Raw genomic sequence first — 27,052 nt, 5'->3', positions numbered from 1 at the left:
TGGCTGCTATCAGACTTCTTGCTGTTGTAAAATCATCTGATGTTTCCAAGTGTGGTAAAGATTAAGTGTTAGAGAGAATTCAGAAGGACCTAAAATCTGTTCTATAATGATGTTAAAATTAAAACTGTAAATGGAGAAAAACTTGTATATGGTGCATTGGTCTCCTCAGCTCAGCTTGAATTGGCTGGCTTTAAAGAGGACGTGACACCAGAACAACTGCTTTGGAAACAGAACTAAAAGACCTAAATAGTTCAGAAGTTTAATAAATGTTGAATACACATTTGAGTGCAGGAACTAAAGGGAATTGAAAACGTCATGAGAGGCGTATAGTATAGGCATCAGTTCACCAGCGAAATTGGGGAATGGTTTCAGAAGGGTGCGTCAATTTATGGACCACCTAGTGTCAGAAGTGCTCGGATCTGTCCGAGGCCTAAAACTGTCCTGACTGCAGCTGCACACTTGTCACTGGTTTTACTCTTTGAGCAAATGCTGACCGATAGATTGGGTTGGCCAATACGGCTTCTTAACTGAGGAGGTGCCAGCGACGTCATGGCACTAGCGTGCCTCAGGATCACGTGACAGGCGCGTTTGAACGTATCCTTGAAGCGGGGCTTCTCAGCTTCGAAAGCTTGGCACTGTGCCGACTCGTCAGCATCAACTAGCCCATCACATGGGGCAGTTACCGCCAGTACTGAACCCAAAGATTATTCTTATTTAAGTAAACAGACTGCTTTGACGAATGGTTTAGGAGTGTTAGTAAGACGCCGAGGAGAGAAACGAACGCGGCTCAGGGGCTACGAGTAATAATTTAATTCTGTAAATCGACATGGAGAGTGTGAAGCCTCTGAACCTGTGAGATGGACGGGAACGGTGGATAGAGAATGACGTGCTGCACATGCAAGCGTTTGGCTTAGAAAGGAAAGAAGACGCAAGCAGGTTGGTGATGCTGTTAGCAAGCCCCAAGTAATAGGTATTTAATACATAAGTGTTTGGACAAGTAGATGATAAAGAAACGTTCAACGAAGTTATCGAGACATTCGACGAACAGTGTTCGCCAAGAAAGAATGAAACCTACGAGAGGTATGTCTTTCGTACTCGTACTCAACGACAGGAAGAGGTTTTCGACACTTTATTTACGGACCTTATATTAAAGGCTAGTCTATGTAATTTTGGGGAATTACAGGAATCCATGATAAGAGATCAAATAGTATATGACATTCAAAATGAAAAATGATGCTGAGGGAGACTGGGCTAACAATGGCGGAGAAATTAATATATGCCGTGTAAATGAGATTGCGCAGCAGCAGCACACTAGAACATTCTTCCACAACTCAAGAACGGGTGGCGCAACCGGAACAGCGGTATGCCACATTGTTTGACAAAGGATTAGGACCGAAGGAAAAAGCGGTTCTAATAAAGTAAAGCAGAAAAAAGAGGCAAAAAAATGTAATTGTAAAAGGTTTGCAAAGCAACATGCACCGAACCAGTGTCCTGCCTTTGGAAAGCAATGTGCAAATTGTAAACGACTGAATCATTTTGCTAAGCAATGTTTTACAAAGCATAACCACGGAAAAGAGGAAAGTGCAAGATGCTAATCTGAATGATGATTTCTTTGTAGGCATGTTAATTCTAGACAGTGTCGTGAATGTACATACAGGTGAAAGTAAGTTGATGGTGACGGTGGAAATAAATGGGACTGTAATAAACCTTAAGTTGGACACTGGCACAAATTTTAATTACTGAAAAAGATATGAAGCCGCATAATAACACAGGAACTGTTAATTTTAAAGCATACAATGGGCAAAACCATTGAAAGAAAAGGCACATGCAGACTCCATGTGAATGTGAAAGAAAGAGTGCACTACTTGGGGTTTGTTGTAGTCCCCATGGGGAATGATTTACTTTTGGGTGACAAAGCTTGTGAGGATTTGAACCTCATTAAGAGAGGGTATCGAATCGGTGGCCATAACACACAGTATAATAGTGTGGACAACATTGTGCAGCAGTTTCAAGAATGTTTTTAAAAGGTTGGGTGTTCATCCTTTTACTTACAGGTTAAGCTGAAGGAAGATACACAGCTAAGTGGTTCATGCTCCAAGGAGAGTTCCACCACTTAAAATTCACTTTAAGCAGGAGTTAGAGTGAAAGCACTAGGAGTAATAAAGAAAGTGGAAGAGCCTACATAATGGGAGAAGTCGATGATGTGAGTTAAAAAAGCAAAAGAAGATTTATGTGTCTGTATGAACCCCAAACACTTGAATGCAAACATAAAAAGAAAACATTACCAATTGCCCACAAGAGAAGAACAAAATAAGTGAAGTGGCAGGTACAAAGTTTTTTTTCAAAGCATGATGCATCTCAGGGGTTTTGGCAGTTGAAATTGCATGAGGGCAGTTCAAAGCTATGTGCATTTAATACACCTTTTGGTAGGTACGAGTTCTTAAGGTTGCCATTTGGTATTTCATCGCGCCATGGAGTACGTTATTGAGGGCATTGATGAAGTACATGTTTACATAGATGATATTGTATTAATGGGGATCAATACTAGTGCGGCACAAGGAAAGGATATACCAGAGAGTGCTGCAGAGCATACAAAAGTATGGACTGAAACAGAATAATGCTAAATGCCACTTTGGTGTTAAAGAAGTTGCATTTCTGAAGGTAGTAAATGCGACTTTGAATATGCCCAGATCCACAGCTAAAAAAGGAGTACTACGAGTACTGGGAATGATTAATTTCATTGGAAAATTCATACCAAACTTGTGTTATAAAACTGTGTATACGAGAGAACTATTATGTAATGCAAATGAGTTTGGACTTATAAAAATGAAAGGAATGGCAAAACTTGAAGACCATTCTAAGTACAGAACCAGTTTTATTTTTCTTTGATCCTGCAAAGCAGACAAAGATATCAACAGAGGCATCTAATGGTGGCCTTGCTGCAGTTCTCATTCAGGCTGGGGGTGCAAGTTGGAAGCCAGTGGGATATGCTTCAAGGACAATTTCTCCAGCTAAGTGTCACTATGCACAGATTGAGTGTGTCTTGGTCTAATGTTTGGTATGGAATGGCTCCACAGCTGTGTGTACGGTTTACCGTCATTCCTAGTAGAAACTGATCATAAACCTTTAATAGCTGTTGTTAAGAAAAACTTAAATGAAATGTCTCCAAGAATAGAGCGACTAATGATGAAGCTTCAGCGCTATGATTTTGAACTGAATAATACTACAAGCAAGTATATTGTGTTACAGTAACTGGTGCTCTGTCATGTGTATCAATGCAGCAAAGTGAGAGTTATGTAGAAACCAATGTTGAGGTTCATGTTAACGTACTACTGGAAAATCTGGTGTCAGATTAAACAGATTATAGTAGAAACAAAAAAAAGACGAGTTTAAAAAGGTAAATTGAACATCTGAATAATATTTGGCCTAAAGGTTCTTGCCAACAATATTTTAACATCGGAAGTGATTGTGAATGGATTGCTGTTAAAGAAAAGTAGACTTGTTATTCTTCAGTCTTTAAAGCGAGATATGCATAAGACTACACAAAGGTCATTTACGGACAAAAAAATATAAAAGAAGGGACCAAGCTGCAGTTTATTGGGATGGAATGAATGATGAGTTTGTTAAAATGGTTTCTAGTGGTGAGACATGCTCCAAGTATGATAGTTGACAAATGAAGGAACCAGTGATCATTGGTGATTTACCTGAGAATCCTTGGCAGAAAGTTGGAACTGATTTGTTTCATCTAGATGGTAAGACATGCTTGTTAGTAACACACTATTTGACAAATTGTCCAGAGATGGCATTACTGTATAATTTATCTACTAGTTGTGTGTTCACACGCATTAAGTATCTTTGCAAGGCATGGGATACCAATTAGCGACAATGGACCTTGTTATACTGTGAACAGAGTTTCAAAAAATTTGCATCAGACTATGATTTCAGCATAGAACTTTAAGTCCTCTGTATGTTCAATCAAATGGCAAAGCAGAGAAAGGTATACATATTGTTAAGCAGTTAATAAAGAAAGCAAACATGAACACTTCAGATCCTTATTTAGCTTTGTTAAGTTACAGATACTCCCCTTTAGAAAATGGAATTTGACCAGCTGAGATTTTAATGAGTCATAAGTTACTCACTACACTAACATACTTTTAATCCAAAGGAACATAGATGGAAGAAAAAGAGGAGCACTTGAGAAATAGGCAGAAGAGACATTATGATAAAACAGCCAAGACTTTGAAACCTTTAACAGAAGATGATAAGAATTCAACGTTTAAATACATTGAATGAAAAAGGTAAATTTATAGAGGAAGTAAGTCCAGGTCTTTTACAATTCAAACAGAGGATGGACAAATTCTGAGAAGGAATCAGAAAATTCTTCTGAAAATAAGAGCCACAGCAAGAACAGACCAGCGAGGAAGTTGTGACTGAAACAGCATTGCCTAAATCAATGGCTGAGGCAGATGATACTAGTACTGTTGAGCAGGGCTATTCAATTACAAATTCAGTTGGGCCAGATTGTCAAACCAAGAAGGTTAGCTGGGCCAGTTATTTTAGTGGCAAAGCAGCTCGTAATGACAAATTTTAAAACCAACACAAACAAATTTATTGAAAAACATAAGGTTTATTCGTTGTTTCTCTTTTAACTTTGGTCAGTTTGCAGAGCAAAAGGTGCATACAAAAAGAGCTGAATTAACAGAATCTGAGGTAGCCCCTATTTTTTCCACTTACAAAAGAAAAAAAAACTGACCTAGGCTACATATCTGACCTATCTGATCACAAAGTGCATAAAACAAAATTGTGCACAGTAGTAGGCTATTAGAAATAACATTGTTTCCTTTAGAAACAAAATAAACAACTTGCACACATTTGACCCAGGAACATCTCAAAGTGCATAAAATAAAAAGTGCACAGTATTCACAACTATAACAACACTGAGGGAACATATTTTAAATCACCATGTGTGATTAGGCATGCCTGTTATGCATCCCACATTATATTGATGTATTGTAGGCTACAGTTACCCTGCTGACTTAGTGGGAGAAGTGACATTTTTTTGTTTTGAACGAGAGCAGTGACTTTAGGCTCGTAAGTTGTCAATGCAATTCGAAGGCATTGGTGGAGAGTATGGTCAGTCAGGGAGCAACGAGAGTTGCTTTTTATGGAGTTCATGTGTGAAAAACTTGACTCACATGTATATGTTGATCCAAACATACTGAGCATGACGATCGCTACTTTCTTAATGTTAGGGAACTGATGTGCGTTGACATCAGTCCAAAACATTGCAGGCCCGTTAGTGGAAAGCTCCTGTGCCATGGTTACAGATGACTGCATGTCAACAAGTTCGAGTGTGAATTTCCCCTCGTCAATGGAAGGGACCAGTTTCTTAGCTCTGGCGGATAAGTCCCCTTCTATTGCAACAGTGAACGGGTCTCTGACAAAAACGGCCAACTCTGTGGGCAGATCAAGTCCATCCAATCGACCAGCAAAGTTATTTTTCAACATCACAATGAAATCTGTCATCACATCCGTGATTTGTGCGGGGGATGAGATGCATTTGCGGAGTGTCGGAAAATGCAGCTCAAATCATTTGCGAGAAGGTCCAGTTTAACTTGGAATGCGCGCATCTGTTCCACAAGGTCGATGACAGTTTTGTCTCTGCCTTGTAGTCCCAAATTGAGATCATTCAGGTGTTTGAATATGTCGCTCAGAAAGCAGGCATCGGCCATGAAGTTGTCGTCCAGTATGCGACTCAAGTGCGTTTCTGCCTTTTTTTGCTTGCTGCCGCGGAGGAAAGTTATGATCTCTTCTCTGAGACTGCAGAAATGCTCCAGTGCTTTGCCTATGGACAGCCACCTCACGTCATTATGCAAAAGAAGGTCGTGGTACTCAGCAGACATTTCTGACAGCAGCATGCGGAATAAGCGGTGTTGGAGGCTTGATGTGGAGCGAATAAAATTAATTATAGCCATAACGCTGTCCATTGTCGTTTTGAGCGCCCCGCTTTGTTTTGCGCACAACACCGCCTGATGCACAATGCAGTGTAAGGAGATCAACTGAGGTGCAACAGCGGACCAACGTGCTGCCAAACCATTCACTTTCCCTGTCATGGACGGAGCCCCATCTGTCACAAGCATGCACACACGCTTCATATCCAGACCACTGTCTTTAAAAAAGGCGGAAATTTTCCCAAAGACTATATCGCCAGTTGTGTGTCCTTCTAACGGCAGTAGGCCGAGCAGCTCCTCTCGGAAGCATTTGCCATCAAAAAAACGGACATATATGCAAAACTGAGCAGTATCAGTTTTGTCTGTGGACTCATCTACTGCTATAGACATAGTGTCAGCTTTCATCAGGTCTCCTAACAGCGTTTCATACACATCTGCAGCAAGAATTTCAACCCTACGAATGTTTGAAGTATCTGACAGGGGTACGTTTTTTATAGCAGATACCACGCTCATTTTAATTTTATCGTCATTTATCACCTCATCCACGACAGCCAGCATACAGTCCTTCACGGTTTCAGAGTCTGTGAATGGCCTTTTCTTTTTTGCCAGTATCTAGGAAACATGAAGGGATGCTGCAGTAGCTCTCTCTTGGGCTGTGAATGACCGCACCATGGTAGTACTGCTCCGGTTGTAAGATGCAATCAAACTCTGCACTTTTGCAGCCCTCTCATGAGATCCCTCTGGAAAATTGGTGCGAAAAGTGTGGTGTTTCTCAACATGATGCCTCCGCACATTGTAATCTTTAAATACTCCAACGCACTCATTACAAATTAAACATATCGGTTTGGCGTTTGGATGTGGCGGTAAAATAAACAAGTATTTGTCAGTCCAGGCAGGGTTAAACTTACGGTTTTCATTGGCAATTTTACGTTTCAGTGTTGAGAAAGACATATTGATAGTAATCTAAGCTACTACCGGCACGCTCTGCATTGTTTGCGTGTTGCAGGCTACGTAATTTACGTAGGAATGCGCGTTTTTGGCGGGACCATAGACATAATAAATACTTTATATTTATATTAATATACTATATATTTATATTAATATAATATATATATATTTATATTAAATTATATTAAATAACAATTTATGAATAATATATATTAATTTATTATCTATGGGCGGAACCACGGGCTGGGCCACTCGGAGGTTGATTCTGGGCCGCATGTGGCCCGCGGGCCGCCAATTGAATAGCCCTGTTGAGCAAGCACCATTACCAGTACTAAGAAGCTATACTTGAATTGTGAAAGCACCTAAACAACTAAATTTGAAAATTAAAAATGCAAAAAAACTTATTTGAAATGTGGGTAAGTAATGTAAATGTGTATTAACAGGAACTGCTCAGATGTGGTATATAATGGAATATACTTGTTTATTTGAAAGGAAAGGGGATGTGGTGATACTGTAAATAAGCATGGTAATCCTATAGAGGGCAGTAGAATACACATTAGGAAAAACTATATATAGTTTAGAAGAAGCCTTAGCAGTGGGGCAGTTGCTGCCAGTACTTGCATAGAGTAGCATGTAGTTGTAATGTTTCTGTAATGGTGTAGAACTGTCATAAATGTTACTTAAAGAACACACAGTTTGTTCTTATTTAAGTAAACAACACAAAAACAGTGTTAAAGTGACCTGCAATGGTTTCAATTGGTCATTAATAATTTGATCATGTTTTTAATCTGTCCAGTGTTTGAAATAATATTCTATAAGTTACAGTTTGAATGTCTTGTATCGCACAGATTTTGCTTAGTTCTTAGTTTTTGTCTGCACAACATGTTATAAAAGTATGATGTGAAAAGCTATGGACTATCCCTGCTCATTGATGAATTCAAATTGACAATTATAGTTTTTAATGGTTAATAATTTTCTTGATCTGAATCAAAATAAAACGGAGGTGCTTATAGTGGGTCCATCAGCTAAAGCCAAAATTGGTTTTGGACTTCTCGGCTCTTTCTCTGTCTTTTCCAAACCTCAAGTCCGCAATCTTGGTGTTACCTTTGATAGTAACCTCTCTTTTGAGAAACAAGTAAATTCTGTAGTCAAGAGTTGCTTTTTCCAACTTCGTCTATCAGGTAAGATCAAGCCTTTTTTTCATCTTCTAGGGATCTTGAGAAAGCTACTCATGATTTTTTCTTGCCTCGATTACTGCAACTTGCTGTATTCTGGGATTAACAAATCTCTGATACACAGGTTACAGCTGGTCCAAAATGCTGCCGCTCGCTTTCTGGTTGGGGCAAGAAAGTATGACTCTGTTTCTCCTATTTTAGCTTCTTTACACTGGCTGCCTGTCAGTTTTCGAATTGATTTTAAAATCTTGCTGCTAGTTTTTAAATCTTTACATGGGCTTGCTCCTGGCTATTTATCTGAACTGTGTGTTTTACACCAGCCATCCAGAGTGCTTAGATCTTCTGGTCAGTTGTCTCTTGTTGTCCCTCGTACCAAGTGTAAAACCAAGGGGGGCAGGGCTTTTGCAGCTGCTGTGCCTCGCTTGTGGAACTCTTTACCTCATCATATAAAGGAGTCGTCTACAACTGAACTGTTCAAAACAAGATTAAAGACTCATTTCTATTCACTTGCATTCTGTGACCTTCAGTAATACTGATTGGTTTCCTATTTGTGATTATATAACATTACTTCTATTTATTATGTATCTCATTTTATGTTCATATATTTTATTTCTATTTATGTTTTTATGTTAATTGTTTTGTTTTTCTTTTATTCTGTTATTGTAAAGCACTTTGGCCACAGCATTACTATGTTGTTTTAAATGTGCTATATAAATAAATTTACATTGACATTTTTAATTGTGGGCATGGTCGGGGTCTATTGTCAGACCCTCATCCGGACCATTTCCACCAGAAAGCATTATTCTTAAAAGAGATAAGTGCTAGAAAAGGCACTGCACCATCTTACTAGATCTAGTTTAAGAAGACCTCTTGTACATACAAGTTGTTAAGCAGAAACAACACCTGATATATTTTTATATATGCTATGTAGTCATCAGTTAAGAAAGTATGCTCCAGTAAAGTGATCTACATAATGTGAAGAGCATGTTTCTCAAACCTGTAATAAAAGAGAACAGTAACAGGCATGCATCCATCTAGCCTTGTATTCTGTGTTTTGTTTTAATGCTAACATTCCAAGAAATTCAGAACAGTTTGTTTTTAGTAATGGAGCCACCACAAAACATACACAGATATGATTTCTATATAGAGCAAATAATAAATTAATTATATAAAACCTAACTTAGTAAATGACAGCTTAGGTTGAAATTAACAGAAAAAACTGCCTGAACCTTGATAGATAGATAGATAGATAGATAGATAGATAGATAGATAGATAGATAGATAGATAGATAGATAGATAGATAGATAGATAGATAGATAGATAGATAGATAGATACTTTATTAATCCCAAGGGAAAATTCACAATGCAATATGATGCTTACCTGGATAGTCTCTAGCTTCCTCATGATCCTGCTCTGGATAAATGGGATTGGAAAATGGTGGAAGCGCTGCATGGGAAATATTTTTCCAGTGAGAGAGTATATATCTCCACTTTTGCGTTATTTCAGTTTTTAGTAGAGGTTTCAGCTTTGCTAGGCTTTAAGCAGAGGTTTGCAGCATTCCCAGGCTTTCATTCTAACTGATTTGAGTTGCACAGTCTAGTTACTTATTATCCATTCTCATTTGTCTCTTGAGTGAGGTTTTATTTCAGAATGACCATTAAAAGATACAGATCTTTGTAAATTAAATATCAAGATACCAAAAAGTACTTTAAAAATGTGGTATTCATTTTTTGGTATTTTTAAATCTTGTTTCAGATCAGCTTTCACTTGAAGGCCAGAAGTTGAAGTTTTCAGATGGAGGGTATAAAGCATTTTGATCTTAATCACAGGACTTGACTTACAGAAAGTTTTTAGGCCTGTTAAGATGGAGATGAAGCATCCTTCATACCATCTGATGACAGATGAACAGCTTTTCGAGGTACAGTTTCTGTTATTTTGTTCTCTCATGCTGAATGTGTACAAACTACAGATGGACCTATAATAAATACTAACAATAAACACTAAGCCATAGTGTGACAGTGATAGTTAAAAATAGCCATCATTTTAAAAATATTTTAACAAACTGTCATTTATATTTTGTTAGTTAAGCATACAACAAAATATACTGTATATTCTTAATGTTTTAAGTTATTATTTTTGACGCATATTCATCTTGTATTCTTTTCTGTATGATCCACTTTTGTATTATGTAATTGTTTGATCTGTTTTAGCATTTCTGTGTTTAATTATTGAAGCATATACCTATGTTTTAAATATATTTTGTCTACTGTTCTGTACTGTTATTTGTCAGCTGTTCAGAGGAGACATGGAAATAAGAATTCAATTTCACTATGTGCACGTGAAATGATTTGACACGAGCTACTTGGTTTGCTGTATATGCCTGCCACTATTCTCTCAGTAAACTTTGCTCTCACATTCTGTTTACCTGTTTTGTAAAAGAAATGTCAAATCTTGTGTATTGATGAAATACAAACAAACAAATTGAGATTAGGGGTTATCATAAACTAAGGCTAATTGGGTTGACATTAAAACCTCCACACAGTCAAAAATAATACATATCTGGACTCAAAATAATAATAAAAGTATGCTTTTTCCAGTGAAACCTCTAGCAAACAATATTAGACTGGACATATATCCATTTATTTTATCAGATCAGTTTAAATACCTAGGGATAAACATCACAGCTAAATGTAAAGCTCTTTTTCAACAGAATTTTGCTGTCTGTATGGAAAAAATTAAACAAGACATGAACAAATGGTCTACCCTTCATCTTACATTAGCAGGGAGAATTAACATTGTAAAGATGAACATCCTTCCCAAGTTTCTTTTTCTATTTCAAAACAGTCCCATATACATTAACAGATCTTTTTTTAAGAAAAATCAATCATTTTATTTATTTGAAATCTGAAACATCCACTCATTCAAAGAGCAACTCTACAACGACCTAAGGCAGAAGGTGACATGGCACTACCTAACTTTTGGTTTTATTACTGGGTGGCAAATACACAAGTTATAAAGACTTGGACATTAACACAAATTGATCAATATACAAAAGTTTGGTCTGCAGCAGAATTAGAATCGTGTTGTACTTCTTTATTCTTTCTGCTTTATGCCCCAGTAAATACAAATTATTGTCTATACACTAATAATCCAAGTGCCTTACAATCACTCAGAATATGAAAACAATGTAGGAAGTACTTAAAGACTGAGCTGCTTTTATCTTGCTGCACCTCTACATCATAATCACCTCTTTCTGCCCTCTCACACCTACAGAGTATTTAATGTTTGGACAACATCCAGGATCACTTAGAGTACATCTTTGGATCATATGAACAATTATGCTTCAAATTTAATTTCCCATCAACACAATTTTTGCACTACTTTCAAATCAGAAACTTCGCTAAATGGAACCTGCCCAATTTTCACCACCTCCCACCCATTTCTAGTCCATTAGAATTATTAATCAGTGTTGAAGACTCGGACAGCATGTCAATAATATATAAAAACATTTTAAAGTCCCTTCCTTTCAAAGATACCAGGATACAGTGGGGAAAGGATCTTTCACTTAACATTTTAGAAAAGGAGTGGAAGGCAGCCATATATAGAATACATTCTACTCCATATTCTCAAAGCATTCAACATTAAATCTTCTGTCGAGTACATTTATCTCATTTAAAATTGTCAAACATATATCCAGGGCAAGATCCAACCTACGAGTGTTGTAATCTAGCTCCAGCCTCACTGGGCCACATGTTTTGGGCGTGTACCAAATTAACTTTATTCTGGAGAAAAATCTTGAATGGCTATCAGGCAGCTTTGGTGTTACAATCACTCCTAACGCTGTGTTTGGTGTACTCTCAGATGGGCTTAAAGTGGAGAAGGACAAACAAACTGTTATTGCTTTTACCACAGTACAAGCATGTAGACTGGAAGTATCCCAGCCCAATTTTTTAACTCAGTGGGTAACTGATGTTTTGTACTATTTGAAGTAGGAAAAAATTGAATTCTGACTTAGAGGATCTGTTCAGAACTTTAAAACTTGGCAGGATCTAATCAATAACATTTTAGAATAAGCATCCGTATTGGTGTAAAGGATTCTTTTCCTAATTTGCTACTTTTAAAGATTTGCTCTGTTTGTTGTGTTGGCTGTTCTCTTTCTCTTGGGGGGGGGGGGGGGGGGGGGGGGGGGGGGGGGGGGGGTTGAATTTTGTATGTTAAGTTTGATTTGATTGTATGGAATGATACTTGCTATAAGTAAAATTAATTAAAAAAAAAAACTTCCACACAACCAAAAAATAATAAATAATGGCCTTGTGCCTACCAAAATAAAGACTGAATTATGGCCATGACATACATTATAACAGCACACGCACTTGTGTGATATTGGTTAAATTTAAAATTGCTTAAATTTAAACGATACCAAAATGGCATAGTGCACAACTGAGATATAACTTCTCAAAGTACCACTTTAATTTTCATTGGCAATGATCATAACATCCATATACTTTCCTATAGCTTCCTAGCAGTCATGCTGTTACACACATTTACGCCCATGTACAGTAAGCATATATAATTAATCAGCATTAGAGTAGCATTTATAAAATAGCTCTTGTGCATAAAAGTGTGTAGTAAATGACCAAAATTAACCTGAGTCTCTTTCAGTTGTTTATGGCCACTGCTTTCACATTGTTGATGCCATTATGGGTGATTATACACATTTTACAGTCTTTGTTTATATTCTAAAATTTTAAAGCCTTGAGTGATGGTCTTGCCTATGTGGTCAACTACTGCAAAGACTTTTCATTTTCCAGTCTTCTATGAAATGCACTGCCTGGCTAGTGTACGGCTTCAGTGTACGAAGTAGTGGTTGAAAAAGTGGCTTACATTTGAAGGTTCTGCTGTCACTTTCTTTAGCACCTCACTGTAAAGTATGGGCAAATCCCATTTGGAAAAGTATTTTGCATCCAGTGATATTAACAGTTTCATATTTTGCAGTATGCTAAGTCACTGAAGTTGTTATCGCTTCCCACCTGTTCTCACGTGGTATGTAGACAAATGGCAAACATTCTGTGGAACTTTGCTTAGCAGGGACACACTTTGACACCATTGTGGAGATGAAGAGAGGACATGCTGGAGGCACTGCATGTCCCTGGATGGCTATCTCATATGAAGCAACATATTTTATCTGTAGATGTTGGAAGAGCTTTGTTGTGTTGAATGTCTTTGTTGCAACCTCATTTTGGCATAGTTTGCTGACCCAACGCTGCTTACATTGCATCTTCCCATGTAAAATCATAACATTTTCAAGAAAACATAACATTACAAGTTTTTGGGACTAAATTTACATGACTTGATGGTAAACTCTTACTGCATTTTTTTTTGTCATGTCCTTCACCACCACTGTACAACATAAATGGTTGATGTTGTCACGCTTAGAACAAGCAGTGGGTATTTTGCAAATTTTATTTTACTTAGCTGTTGAAAATAAAATTTAAAGTACTGAACAGCTCAATACTAAAGGATAAGTTCATTATTTTTAAAAAGATGGCGTATATGCATTTGTCATGTGAAATTGTGTACCAAAATGCAGCATTTTCTATTAATTTTAAAAGACATGTTGCATGGCACTGGTGTTTTAATTGGAATTAAACGGGGAGTGGTTTCCTCTAGAAAGGTAAAATCAAAGTAAACCTTTCATGCCACATGGTTGTTTTTGTTTTGGTCTACTTCTGTATTTGTGTAAGAACTCACACAAGTGAACAGTAAACGTATCAATACCTGAAAAAAAAAAAAAAACTATAAAATGAATATTTCCAGGTCACTTTTGTTGTCACAAACATGTGTTAGGAACATGGAAGGCATGTTTTCTTTAATCAGAACTCTAAGAAAACTGATTTGGTAAGTTTTAGGCTTTTATTTTCAGGTGGTGCTTTGTGCCCTGTTGTCTCCATTGTAAAGAGCCAATTGGGGCAGGATTTTTTTCTTTATATTTATAGAAAATGATGGTCTTCGGAACACAATTTTATGTGGCAAATGCATATGTATATACAGTATATTCAGTGCTTGTGAAGAAATATCTTCAGCTTGAAAAATACTGATCTTATCCTTTTAACGTTTGAATACTGAGTTAAAAGAAAATGCTTAAATGAAAAGTCTATATATTGTCCAGTCTTAGCGACTAGTATTTCTTGCTGTGGTTCCAAATAAATACAACCATCAAATCTATTTGAAAAAGTATACAGTGACTACACTGAAATGTTTCAGAACTAATACTCTGGACTGTAAGGGTTATTTATGTATTATTGAAATAGTTCTAAGTACTATGCTTGAATTAACTGTGAAAATGCAACTTTGAAGTAATAACTTCAAAATTTTTAGGATACAAAAAGAGCAGAAGAAGCCGACAGGACAGATGTTACAGATAGTTCCAGTTCTGCCAGAACGCAAACCTGTTTGTGATATTTTGGCAGTAGGCAAAGTCTTGGATGGGCTTGAAAAAAAGCAAATATGTATTCACAGATATCACCTTTAATGTTCCTCATAGGGTAAGTGCAAAGCATTGTTAGATATCAGCCATTATACAATTGGTTCAAATACAGTGAACCCGCTGTAATGTGGTTGTCTTAAAATGAGAACAATGATGAAAATTTAAAGTAAAATCTTTTGTTCTGATTAACTATCAAGCTTTTAAAGCAGTCATTTTTTAAAAAAATAAATTATATTTTAAAAATACACTTAATTGTAACCTTTTTGTGATGTCTCACGGTTTTATTGCTGTTCACCCTTTGGCGTGGAGATGGTAAATTAGCAATGGGTGGCTCAGTGGTTAGCACTGCTTCATCCCAGCTCCTGAGTCATGGTTTTGCACTCTGGCCTCCATTGCATATTTGGAGTTTTTACATTTTTTTTTTATATGACTGTGTGGGCTTGCCTCCCAAGACTCGAAGACTAACAGGTTAGGGTATTTGAAGACTTTAAATTGTCCTTTTGAAGTCTGGGCTTATTTGTTGGGAAGTTTGGATATAAATGTTAGTGTCACTGTATCTCATCCTGAGTGAGGCCTCTTAGTGCTGCCAGGACATATACAGGTAGCCTGGCACCCTGTATAAATAAGTTAGAAAAAGGATTAGTGGATAGATTAAACTAATTATAAGCCATTGTGATGGATGGCCGTCAGGTCAACTCAGCCGGGACACCCAAAGGATGGAAGGATGGGGGAAGATACTTTTGGACAGTGCCTCTCCCAAAACGCTAGATGGCACCTTCCCTGGAATGTAGTGGTGCCCCAGATTCCCGCAGCGCATCCTGGGACTTGGAGTTCGGTTACCGTGCCCTGTTGGGTGCCTTCAGGGGGAGCTGTAAAGGGACAGAAGGAGTTGTGCCTCATTTATAGCCCAGAAGTACTCCCAAGTCACGAGGACGGACTTCCGGGCTGAAGAAAAGTCAAGTTCTTCATCTGACCCAGATCAAGAACTATATAAGGGACTGCTGGAGACCCAGCAGGCGAGCCAGAGTCAGGAGGTGTGGAGGAGAGAATAATTGTGTTTATTATTTTTGTAATTTCTGATTTAATTGCCTGTTTATGGTGGCTGGGGTACTTGAAGGCACTATTTATAGAAGAAAGAAGATCTTTATTATTGACCTCAAAATTGGAGTTCATTATTGGTATACATTTGATTGGGTGATGTTTTTTAGCTGGGTTAGGGAAACAAAGTTATTTAGAAATACTGACCAACAAATGCTGTTGTAGGAACGTTTCATTGTGACTAGGGAGCCTGATGGCACCTTGTGCAAAGCCACATGTGTAGAGAGGGATTGGATGGTGCAAATTTACTTCCCTTATAAAGGCAGGCAACTGACCGCCCCAGCAGTTTTCGAAGAGGCAATCAGGTACCTGCAAACTTGAACATATAAATATGGAGATTCTAAAACTGTTGTTTGATTTTATTTATAATGTTTGAGATGAGGTGAAATAAATAAAATGTAGAATTGATGGCAACAGTAAACTGATGATCCATGGTAATGAGTGATTTAACAGTGTTTCCTTTAGATAATTTATCTTTATCCAGGGCAATTTACAAAAAGAGTTATACATATTTCTTTTGAGTAATTGCTAAGAAAGTTTAAAAAGCGATGGCAAGAAGAAGAAATTTTAACATACAAAAGGAAAGGAAGTAGTGGAGGGGTAGAGGGATGGAAAACATTAACAAGACTCGATATTCTTTTAGGAGTCTCTTCCACAGGCTCCTAAACATAAGTAGATTTGATACAGTTTCAGTGGTCATGGAGATCTTGTTCCACAAACTTGGGAAAAAGACCTGGGGCCTCATGTATAACGCCGTGCATAGAACTCACACTATAACATGGCATAAGCACAAAAGCGGGAATGTGCGTACGCACAGAAAAACTTCCACGTTCTTCCGTTACATAAATCCCGATCAGCATGAAAAGTAACGCATGTGCACGCGACTTCTGTCTCGCCTCAACTCCTCCCAGAATTACGCCTCTTTGAATATGCAAATCAATATAAATGACCTTCTGGGAAAAGTGCAGGGGAAAATATAAGAATTTCAGCAAATACCAAGTGGAGGCAAAGGAAAAACTTACTATTTGTTGGTTTAAACAGTGGTATAATCAACAAAAGGAAGTTGATCGAGTGACGTAGTGTCAGAGAAACTCGAAAGCTCAAGTTCACAAAGTCGCACAGTGCCCGAAATAAAAAATAAGTTGTCACATATCAAAGTCGCTGTGAAAAGGCGAGTCGTAGCCCACGGTCTGAGTGTCATATGAAAGCTTATTAGGGTACAGAGAAAAAAAAATACACATACAGTGGGAAAAAAGCACGAAATGTCAACTTTAATCTCGAAATTTCCACTTTAATCACTTAGTTTATTTTGTCATTAAAATAGAACATCATAAACTTCATCTTAAAATCGTTTATTTTACTAGTTTCTGAAATCCCATCATAACTAAAGTAGCACATTAAATGGTTTGTTCTGTATTTGATCTTCTATGTGCTCTATGTGTGTGAATCACTATGTGCTTCCGTTCTTTCTCTTTCTTCAACAGGATACAGAATGCATTACATTTGTGATATTACAGCTGTCTGAATAATTAAAATACTGAAATGTATACATGACATCTTTTTCATGATGATAGGAATGAAAGCATGTTATTAAACATGGGAACACGGTGGCGCAGTGATTGTTCATATCTCACGCAAGAGGCTTGCTGCGCTATGCGTGACATTCGATGAAATAATTTATTACAGAAGTACTGTGTCTTTCAAACGTACTAACCTCCAATTCCTGTCCTTACTTTTCTTTCTCCAAATACCCAATCGCCACACAATCAGCTCTGTAATAGACGTTAAGCCATCTGTAAGCTTAGAACGCCGATTCTTCAAAACTTTTAAGGAACATTGAAATATCTTCGTAGTACATGTTTAATTATTCTATCCGTGTACCCTTCTAGTGTCGCATCAGCACCAGCAAGAATACAGCGCAAGGCAGGAGCAATCCGTTAACTAGCTAGCGCTGCAGCACTGTGCCCTCACATGTTTAATTATTAACAATACAGATTATTTAAATTAAGTTAGTTTTATCTGCATAATATAATCAACATACAGTGGTGTGAAAAACTATTTGTCCCCTTCCTGATTTCTTATTCTTTTGCATGTTTGTCACACAAAATGTTTCTGATCATCAAACACATTTAACCATTAGTCAAATATAACACAAGTAAACACAAAATGCAGTTTGTAAATGGTGGTTTTTATTATTTAGGGAGAAAAAAAAATCCAAACCTACATTGCCCTGTGTGAAAAAGTAATTGCCCCCTGAACCTAATAACTGGTTGGGCCACCCTTAGCAGCAATAACTGCAATCAAGCGTTTGCGATAACTTGCAATGAGTCTTTTACAGCGCTCTGGAGGAATTTTGGCCCACTCATCTTTGCAAAATTGTTGTAATTCAGCTTTATTTGAGGGTTTTCTAGCATGAACCGCCTTTTTAAGGTCATGCCATAGCATCTCAATTGGATTCAGGTCAGGACTTTGACTAGGCCACTCCAAAGTCTTCATTTTGTTTTTCTTCAGCCATTCAGAGGTGGATTTGCTGGTGTGTTTTGGGTCATTGTCCTGTTGCAGCACCCAAGATCGCTTCAGCTTGAGTTGACGAACAGATGGCCGGACATTCTCCTTCAGGATTTTTTGGTAGACAGTAGAATTCATGGTTCCATCTATCACAGCAAGCCTTCCAGGTCCTGAAGCAGCAAAACAACCCCAGACCATCACACTACCACCACCATATTTTACTGTTGGTATGATGTTCTTTTTCTGAAATGCTGTGTTCCTTTTACGCCAGATGTAACGGGACATTTGCCTTCCAAAAAGTTCAACTTTTGACTCATCAGTCCACAAGGTATTTTCCCAAAAGTCTTGGCAATCATTGAGATGTTTCTTAGCAAAATTGAGACGAGCCCTAATGTTCTTTTTGCTTAACAGTGGTTTGCGTCTTGGAAATCTGCCATGCAGGCCGTTTTTGCCCAGTCTCTTTCTTATGGTGGAGTTGTGAACACTGACCTTAATTGAGGCAAGTGAGGCCTGCAGTTCTTTAGACGTTGTCCTGGGGTCTTTTGTGACCTCTCGGATGAGTCGTCTCTGCGCTCTTGGGGTAATTTTGGTCGGCCGGCCACTCCTGGGAAGGTTCACCACTGTTCCATGTTTTTGCCATTTGTGGATAATGGCTCTCACTGTGGTTCGCTGGAGTCCCAAAGCTTTAGAAATGGCTTTATAACCTTTACCAGACTGATAGATCTCAATTACTTCTGTTCTCATTTGTTCCTGAATTTCTTTGGATCTTGGCATGATGTCTAGCTTTTGAGGTGCTTTTGGTCTACTTCTTTGTGTCAGGCAGCTCCTACTTAAGTGATTTCTTGATTGAAACAGGTGTGGCAGTAATCAGGCCTGGGGGTGGCTACGGAAATTGAACTCAGGTGTGATACACCACAGTTAGGTTATTTTTTAACAAGGGGGCAATTACTTTTTCACACAGGGCCATGTAAGTTTGGATTTTTTTTCTCCCTAAATAATAAAAACCATCATTTAAAAACTGCATTTTGTGTTTACTTGTGTTATATTTGACTAATGATTAAATGTGTTTGATGATCACAAACTTTTTGTGTGACAAACATGCAAAAGAATAAGAAATCAGGAAGGGGGCAAATAGTTTTTCACACCACTGTATTTTGCTGCATTTCATCTTAAAAATGATATCGTCATCATATGTGCTTTATAAAGTGGCGCAGTTTGCGCAATATTATAACTGTACTGCAAGTTTACAGTGGGGTAATTGTATTTGTAAGTACAAACATTTCTACAAGGAGCACTTGATTGAGTGCGTTTATAGTTCTTGGGATGAAACTGTTTCTGAACCACGAGGTCCGTACAGGAAAGGCTTTGAAGCGTTTTGCCGTGGCTGAGGAAGCATGTGTTTGATGCTGTATACCTATAATGCCCTTTCCGATCAGCTGCTGCTGTGATTCCCCACTCAGATACAGTGATATAAATACTCCGAGTGGTGCAGTGAGAGTAATATGGATAAAGATGGTCCACTGTGGCAACCCTTAACGGGAGCAGCTGAAAGAAGAAGAAGATGCAGTAAGAGTAACAACGCTAAAGCAGTTATGGTATTTGGAATACTATGGCTATTCCCTGGACCATTATATTGCTACAGGTTAATTACAATCAGATGCATCACACTAATAAACAATATGCAGCTAGTTTCAGTGTATTTATAAAGCAACGTCAGGAATGTGGGTCTAAGTAGCACTGCTTTAACGCTGGGTGCAGCCAGTCTGCAAAACCAAGCTGAGAAATTGCGTACGCCAGGGTATGAGTTACCGTGGAAATGTGCGTGGCTTTACACCAAGTTTAGGTTTTATACATCGTGATTTGAGCGTGGAAACGTTCGTACGCAACATTTCTGTGCGTACGCACCGTTTATACATGAGGCCCCTGAGTAGGTCTTAGGCATGTTTAGTATTCTAGGAAAAGAAGGTGAAGTTAGCAGACAGGCCAAAGCAAAGCTGGCAATTTTTAGAGTAAAGTTGATAAACCAGAAATAGGAGACAGTGAAGAGCAGGGTCTTAGGAGACCTATAGTCCATGAAGTAATTTTGAACTGTATCCTAGTAGCAACTGAAAGCCAATGAAGAGATAGAAGCAGGAGAATAGTTCAGATGATGTGAAGAGTAGAATATACCATATACATAGACAACATTGCAAAGAAATCTCTGATGATATATTACTTTGAAAAGGGTATTCATCATCCCCAGTACCTTGCTTTGGTGTCAGCTGCTTTACAATAAAACAGTGTATTTCACATGTCACAGTTAAAATGTGTTATTCATGTGTTTTTAAATTACATTCTGAGCTCCTGATTGAAATAATCTCAGATTAAATCCCATTATTTCACTTTCTAAATTATTTATAGTTTGTGTTTGTTAAGGATCTGAAGTAGTGCTAAATAAGCACATTTTCATTTATATTTGTTTTAAAGATTCATCATTTGACTTATGAGAACATTGATCAGCATGGCAACTGTGATCTCCTATGTTCAACTCATCACTTTGGTAGAATGGTTTGGTATTTGGGTAGTAAAATACGAATTGATGGATTAATAATAGATATGATTCTGAGAGGTTTGTAAGTGTATTAACATATTGTGGGTTGCTTCATTTTTCATATTTTCAAGGTGAATATTTATTCAAACAATGATTTTACAGAATACATGATGCAGAAAGTGCAGTTGAATTGTATCACATGATGTATTCTCAGTTCCAGTCGGTAAAGGAGGCTACTGTACAGCAAGCTAGTAGAATTGACCTGCTTAAGGTAAGATGCATCTTGTTTTATCTGGTAGTATACTGTGTTACTGGTTGTTATGAAATTCTCAAACACAATTCAGTTTTTGAACATTTGCATATGTAACTATATAGCTTATTGAGTGACAATAAGCAAAAAGACTGACTGTTCTACACAGATAATGGTAAAAAAAATCAAATGAGCTCTTCCTTTTACCTCCCTTTCTTCTAAAAATTGTTATTAAGTTTTAGGAAATGTGTAATTTGAAAAAGATCATATAATGGTAGGCATATCCATTCAATCCAATTCATACTATTATTTGTTTTTATATACAGTTAGGTCCATAAATATTTGGACAGAGACAACTTTTTCCTAATTTTGGTTCTGTACATTACCACAATGAATTTTAAATGAAACAACTCAGATGCAGTTGAAGTGCAGACTTTAATTCAGTGGGGTGAACAATATGATTGCATAAAAATGTGAGGCAACTAAAGCATTTTTTGAACACAATTCCTTCATTTCAGGGGCTCAAAAGTACTGGACAATTGACTCAAAGGCTATTTCATGGGCAGGTGTGGGCAAGTCCGTCGTTATGTCATTATCAGTTAAGCAGATAAAAGGCGTGGGGCCTCATGTATAAACGGTGCGTATGCACAGAAATGTTGCATACGAACATTTCCACGCTCAAATGGCGATGTATAATACCTAAACTTGGCGTAAAGCCACGCGCTTTTCCACGGTACCTCATGCCCTGGCGTACACAATTTCTCCGCTCGGTTTTGCAGACTGGCGGCACCCAGCGTCAAAGCAGTGCTACTGTTCCTGTGTGGTTACCCTTTCTTTCTTAGACCCACATTCCTGACGCGGCTTTATAAATACACTGAAACTAACTGCATACTGTTTATTAGTGTAATGCATCTGATTGTAATTAACCTGCAGCAATATAATGGTCCAGGGAATAGCCATAGTATTCCAAATACCATAACTGTTTTAGCGTTGTTACTCTCAATGCATCTTCTTCTTCTTTCAGCTGTTCCCGTTAAGGGTTGCCACAGCAGATCATCTTTTTCCATATTACTCTCACTGCACCACTCGGAGTATTTATATCACTGTATCTGAGTGGGGAATCACAGCAGCAGCTGATCGGAAAGAGAATTATCGGTATACAGCATGAAGCAGACACTGCCTGAGCCACGGCAAAACGTTTCAGAGACTTTCCTGTATGAACTTCGCGGTTTAGAAAAAGTTTCATCCCAAGAACTATAAACACACTAAATCAGTCCATCAAGTCCTCCTTGTAGAACTGTTTGTACTTACAAATACAATTACCCCACTGTAAACTTGGGATACAGTTATAATATTACACAACCTGCGCCACTTTATAAAACGCGTATTTACATATTGATGACGATACCATTTTTAAGATGAAATGCAGCAAAATATGTTGATTATATTATACAGGTAAAACTTTAACTTCATTTAAATAATCTGTATTGTTAGTAATTACACATGTGAGGACACGGTGCCGCAGCGCTAGCTAGTTCATGGATTGTTCCTGCATTGCGTTGTATTCTTGCTCATGCTGACGCGACACTGGAAGGATAGACAGATAGAATAATTAAACATGTACTACGAAGATATTTCAATGTTCCTTAAAACTTTTGAAGAATCGGCGTTCTAAGCTTACAGATGATTTCATGTCTTATTACAGAGCTGATTGTGTGGCAATTGGGTATTTGGAGAAAGAAAAAAGTAAGGACAGGAATTGGAGATTAGTACATTTGAAAGAGACAGTACTGCTGCAATAAATTATTTCATCGAAGGTCGCACATGGCGCAGCAAGCCTCTTGCATGAGACATGAACAATCACTGCGCCACCGTGTTCCCATGTTTAATAACATGCTTTCATTCCTATCATGAATGTAGAGAAAAGCCAAGCAAAATGACACCTTTTATTGGCTAACTAAAAAGATTACAATATGCAAGCTTTCGAAGCAACTCAGGCCCCTTCTTCAGGCATCTTGTACATCTTGCCTGAAGAAGGGGCCTGAGTTGCCTTGAAAGCTTGCATATTGTAATCTTTTTAGTTAGCCAATAAAAGGTGTCATTTTGCTTGGCTTTTCTCTACATTCATAATGGCTAACACGGTACAACACCCTAGTACTATTCCTATCATGAAAAAGATATCACGTATACATCTCAGTATTTTAATAATTCAGAGAGCTGTAATATCACGAATGTAATGGATTCTGTGTCCTGTTGGAGAAAAAGAAAGCCCGTTTAGGAAGCAGGTAGTGATTCACACACATAGAAGATCAAATACAGAACAAAGCATTTAATGTGCTACTTTAGTTACAATGGGATTTGAGAAACTAGTAAATTAAACGATTTTAAGATGAAGTTTATGATGTTCTACTTTAATGGCAAAATAAACTACGTGATTAAAGTGGAAATTTCGAGATTAAAGTTGACATTTTGTGTTTTTTTTCCCACTGTGTGCCTATTTTTTTTTTGTCTGTACCCTAATAAGCTTTCATATGACACTCAGACGGCGAGCTACGACTTGCCTTTCACGGCGACTTTGATATGTGATTTCTTTTTTATTTCGGGCACCGTGCGACTTTGTGAACTTGAGCTTTCGAGTGTCACTTAATCAACTTCATTTTGTTGATTATACCACTGTTTAAACCAACAAATAGTACGTTTTTCCTTTGCCTCCATTTGATATTCGCTGAAATTCTTATATTTTCCCCCATGCTTTTCCCATTGTCTTTTCACAGAAGACTGAGCTTAAGGGCTATTTATATTGATTTGCTTTTTCAAAGAGGCGTAATTCTGGGAGGGAGTTGGGGCGGGACAGAATGCGCGTGCATGTGCGTTACTTTTCACGCTAATCGGGATTTATGTAGCGGAAGAACGTGGAAGTTTGCGTACGTACAGATTCCTGCATCTGGATTTTTCTGTGCGTACGCACATTCCTACTTTTGTGCTTACGACATGTTATAGTGTGAGTTCTACGCACGGCTACCATAAACAGAAGACTGCATGAAAGTAAATACAGAGCGTGCACTGCAAGGTGCAAGCCACTCATAAGCCTCAAGAATAGAAAGGCTAGATTGGACTTTGCTAAAGAACATCTAAAAAAGCCAGCCCAGTTCTGGAAAAACATTCTTTGGACAGATGAAACCAAGATCAACCTCTACCAGAATGATGGCAAGAAAAAAGTATGGAGAAGGCGTGGAACAGCTCATTATCCAAAGCATACCACATCATCTGTAAAACACGGTGGAGGCAGTGTGATGGCTTGGGCGTGCATGGCTGCCAGTGGCACTGGGACACTAGTGTTTGTTGATGATGTGACACAGGACAGAAGCAGCCGAATGAATTCTGAGGTGTTCAGAGACATACTGTCTGCTCTAATCCAGCTAAATGCAGTCAAATTGATTGGGCGGCGTTTCATGATACAGATGGACAATGACCCAAAACATACAGCCAAAGCAACCCAGGAGTTTATTAAAGCAAAGAAGTGGAAAATTCATGAATGGCCAAGTCAGCCACCTGATCTTAACCCAATTGAGCATGAATTTCACTTGTTGAAGACTAAACTTTGGACAGAAAGGCCCACAAACAAACAGCAACTGAAAGCCGCTGCAGTAAAGGCCTGGCAGAGCATTAAAAAGGAGGAAACCCAGCATCTGGTGATGGTCCATGAGCTTAAGACTTCAGGCTGTCATTGTCAGCAAAGGGTTTTCAACCAAGTATTAGAAATGTTCATTTTATTTCAAGTTATTTCATTTGTCCATTTACTTTTGAGCCCCTGAAATGAAGGGATTGTGTTAAAAAAATGCTTTAGTTGCCTCACATTTTTATGCAAACGTTTTGTTCACCCCACTGAATTAAAGCTGAAAGTCTGCACTTCAACTGCATCTGAGATGTTTCATTTAAAATTCATTGTGGTAATGTACAGAACCAAAATTAGAAAAAAGTTGTTTCTGTCCAAATATTTATGGACCTAACTGTATACCACATGCATTGACTGCATTTTAGCTTAAACAATACAAAACTAGGTTAAGTGGATTCAAAGCTGGAACAAAGCTTACATGTATGCATTTTTGGAAAGGGTTTATCAGCAAATAAACATGCCAAATTTTATAATCAACAAGCTCAAATACCTATGTGATGGTCGAGCATTCAGAGTTTTGTTTTTAATATTAACATTTTAGCCATATGTAAATATTTGTTAATCTTAATAAATAAATAAGGCTGCTACCAAAGTTAATCTTGAACACTTCATTTACTTCCCATATTGTCATGTCAATGTAGGATTGCACAAGTATGAAGGCAATGTTTACATGCAGCACAAAGGTTTATCAGAAATTCAGTAATTGTAACACAAGTTCTTTTTACTGTCGGGAGCAGTGTGGCATGATAACTTAATTTGTTGAGCGTATGTTTTATTTCTTCCACAGGTGTATGCCAGGACAGAATCCAAGCAGTCCAGATATATTGAACGTGCACTTCAAGCATACCACCAAATTTCTGTGCAAACTTCAGGCTAACACTTTACTCAAATGGGGACTTTTTTTGTATCTCATATAGATTACTTATGACATATTTCATACTGAATGGAGAATAAACTTTGATGACCAGTGTCTGCATTTTGTAAACAGGGTTCGTACATGTTCAGGAAAACTGGGAAAGTCATGAAAAATTACCAAGCCAAAATCCATTACTGAAAAGTTGTAGAAATTCATAACAAAATCAAATGTTACTTAAAAGTCGGGAATCTAATAGTCACGTATTGTGAGATGAAACAGCAGATATTTTGCCAGCAAAATACTTTTGCATCCCACATTAATATTACCTTGTGTTCTGTGCGCATGGGAACCTGTATAGATACGTAGTAGTAAATAGTTAGCAAGGTTAATTACACTGTGTATATTAGACTTGTCACTGTGATTTCTTCAGTAGTCAAAATGCCAGGAAAGTGCACATTGAACTTAAAATGGTCATTACTGTAATAAGAAGTTTGACATTGGGACTATGGGTGAGTCTGCTTTGAAAGGCCATATGAAAGGAAGTAAACTTTGTCAAGAGCAAGGAAACTTTCGCACCCAGAAAATGGTTAAGTGCCAGTGGATAACCTGGCAGTAGTACTAATGAGAGCTCTAGGCAGGCTAGTGCTACTATTAACTATGTTGCCTTCTTTGTCTTCATACGTGGCTTAAAGTGAATGTTTAAAATCTGAAATGCGCTGGGTTTTAAATGTGTTAGACAAGTGTTATTCATGGCAAAGATGTGGGTAACCTTTTCAGGAAATGTTTCCTAACAGTGAGATCATAGTGTCATACATTGTGCATGGATACCCTTCCCAAGGTATACCTCATTTTAGTCATCTGTGACCATAAGGGTTGCCAGAGAGCCCCAAACCACAGATGCAGTAAAGCAACACACAGTATATGAATAAAATGAAACTTTATTCACTACCAGCACATTTCCATAATCCTACTTCAGTAATCAGCCACAGAATACACAAATACACAAATTCTTTCTACTTCTCTCCTCTGCTGAGTATTGCCTGCTGCCTCTCGACTCTGAGTCGTCCATGTGTAGCAGCAGGCTCCCTTTCATGCCAGACCTGGGAATGTTTTCGGGGTCACATAAAATTGACTAGGGGAAACACTTCCTGGCCATAAAAAAAGTAGGGAGGTCCTCCCCTGACAGTGTCTTCTATCAATACGTAGGGACCTCAGCACGGCTGCAATTCTGCACTCCAATTTCCAAGCATCCCTGTAGGCGTCATGGCTGCGTTCTCATCTCAGGACCACTGCCCTTTAGCATACGGGGGAGGAAAAACTCCTGATTCGCAGCTACCTCTTGTCCATCCATTATTTCCTGGCAGCTGGTCAGTTATTTCTCCGGTCTGCTTGCCCATGGGCTTTCATTTTTGCTTTGGCCTCCAGTCGAGTAATGTATATTTACCCGTCTCCTCCGTGATGTCTGTTCTCCTGCACCTCTAAGAAGTCATCATCCAAGTACTGATTCAGTTGTGTCATTGTCTTCTAAATCCAAATCCAAAGTCCCTGTAATTCTGAAACGAAAAGGGAAG

The 27,052-nt window shown here is 38.0% G+C and overlaps 2 protein-coding genes across 2 annotated transcripts; both read left to right on the top strand.

Moving 5' to 3' along the window:
* The first annotated feature begins 2,471 nt into the window (after positions 1 to 2,471).
* LOC127526614 (28S ribosomal protein S22, mitochondrial-like) lies at positions 2,472 to 15,982 on the top strand. Its single transcript, XM_051922513.1, is given in 6 exon segments — positions 2,472 to 2,597; positions 5,673 to 5,746; positions 9,886 to 9,999; positions 14,455 to 14,572; positions 14,574 to 14,621; positions 15,827 to 15,982. Coding segments are annotated over 6 exon segments (636 nt in total).
* Positions 15,983 to 20,109: 4,127 nt separating this feature from the next.
* LOC114645330 (28S ribosomal protein S22, mitochondrial-like) lies at positions 20,110 to 25,502 on the top strand. Its single transcript, XM_051922512.1, has 4 exons — positions 20,110 to 20,178; positions 20,636 to 20,781; positions 20,862 to 20,970; positions 25,413 to 25,502. Exons 1-4 carry the CDS (start codon positions 20,110 to 20,112, stop codon positions 25,500 to 25,502), a joined length of 414 nt encoding a protein of 137 aa, XP_051778472.1.
* Positions 25,503 to 27,052: the final 1,550 nt, after the last annotated feature.

This window comes from Erpetoichthys calabaricus, chromosome 2 (assembly GCF_900747795.2).
Source record: "Erpetoichthys calabaricus chromosome 2, fErpCal1.3, whole genome shotgun sequence".
Taxonomy (NCBI): Eukaryota; Metazoa; Chordata; class Cladistia; order Polypteriformes; family Polypteridae; genus Erpetoichthys; species Erpetoichthys calabaricus.
The sequence above is the reverse complement of the archived record's forward strand: the minus strand, read 5'-3'. Positions and strand labels throughout refer to the sequence as shown.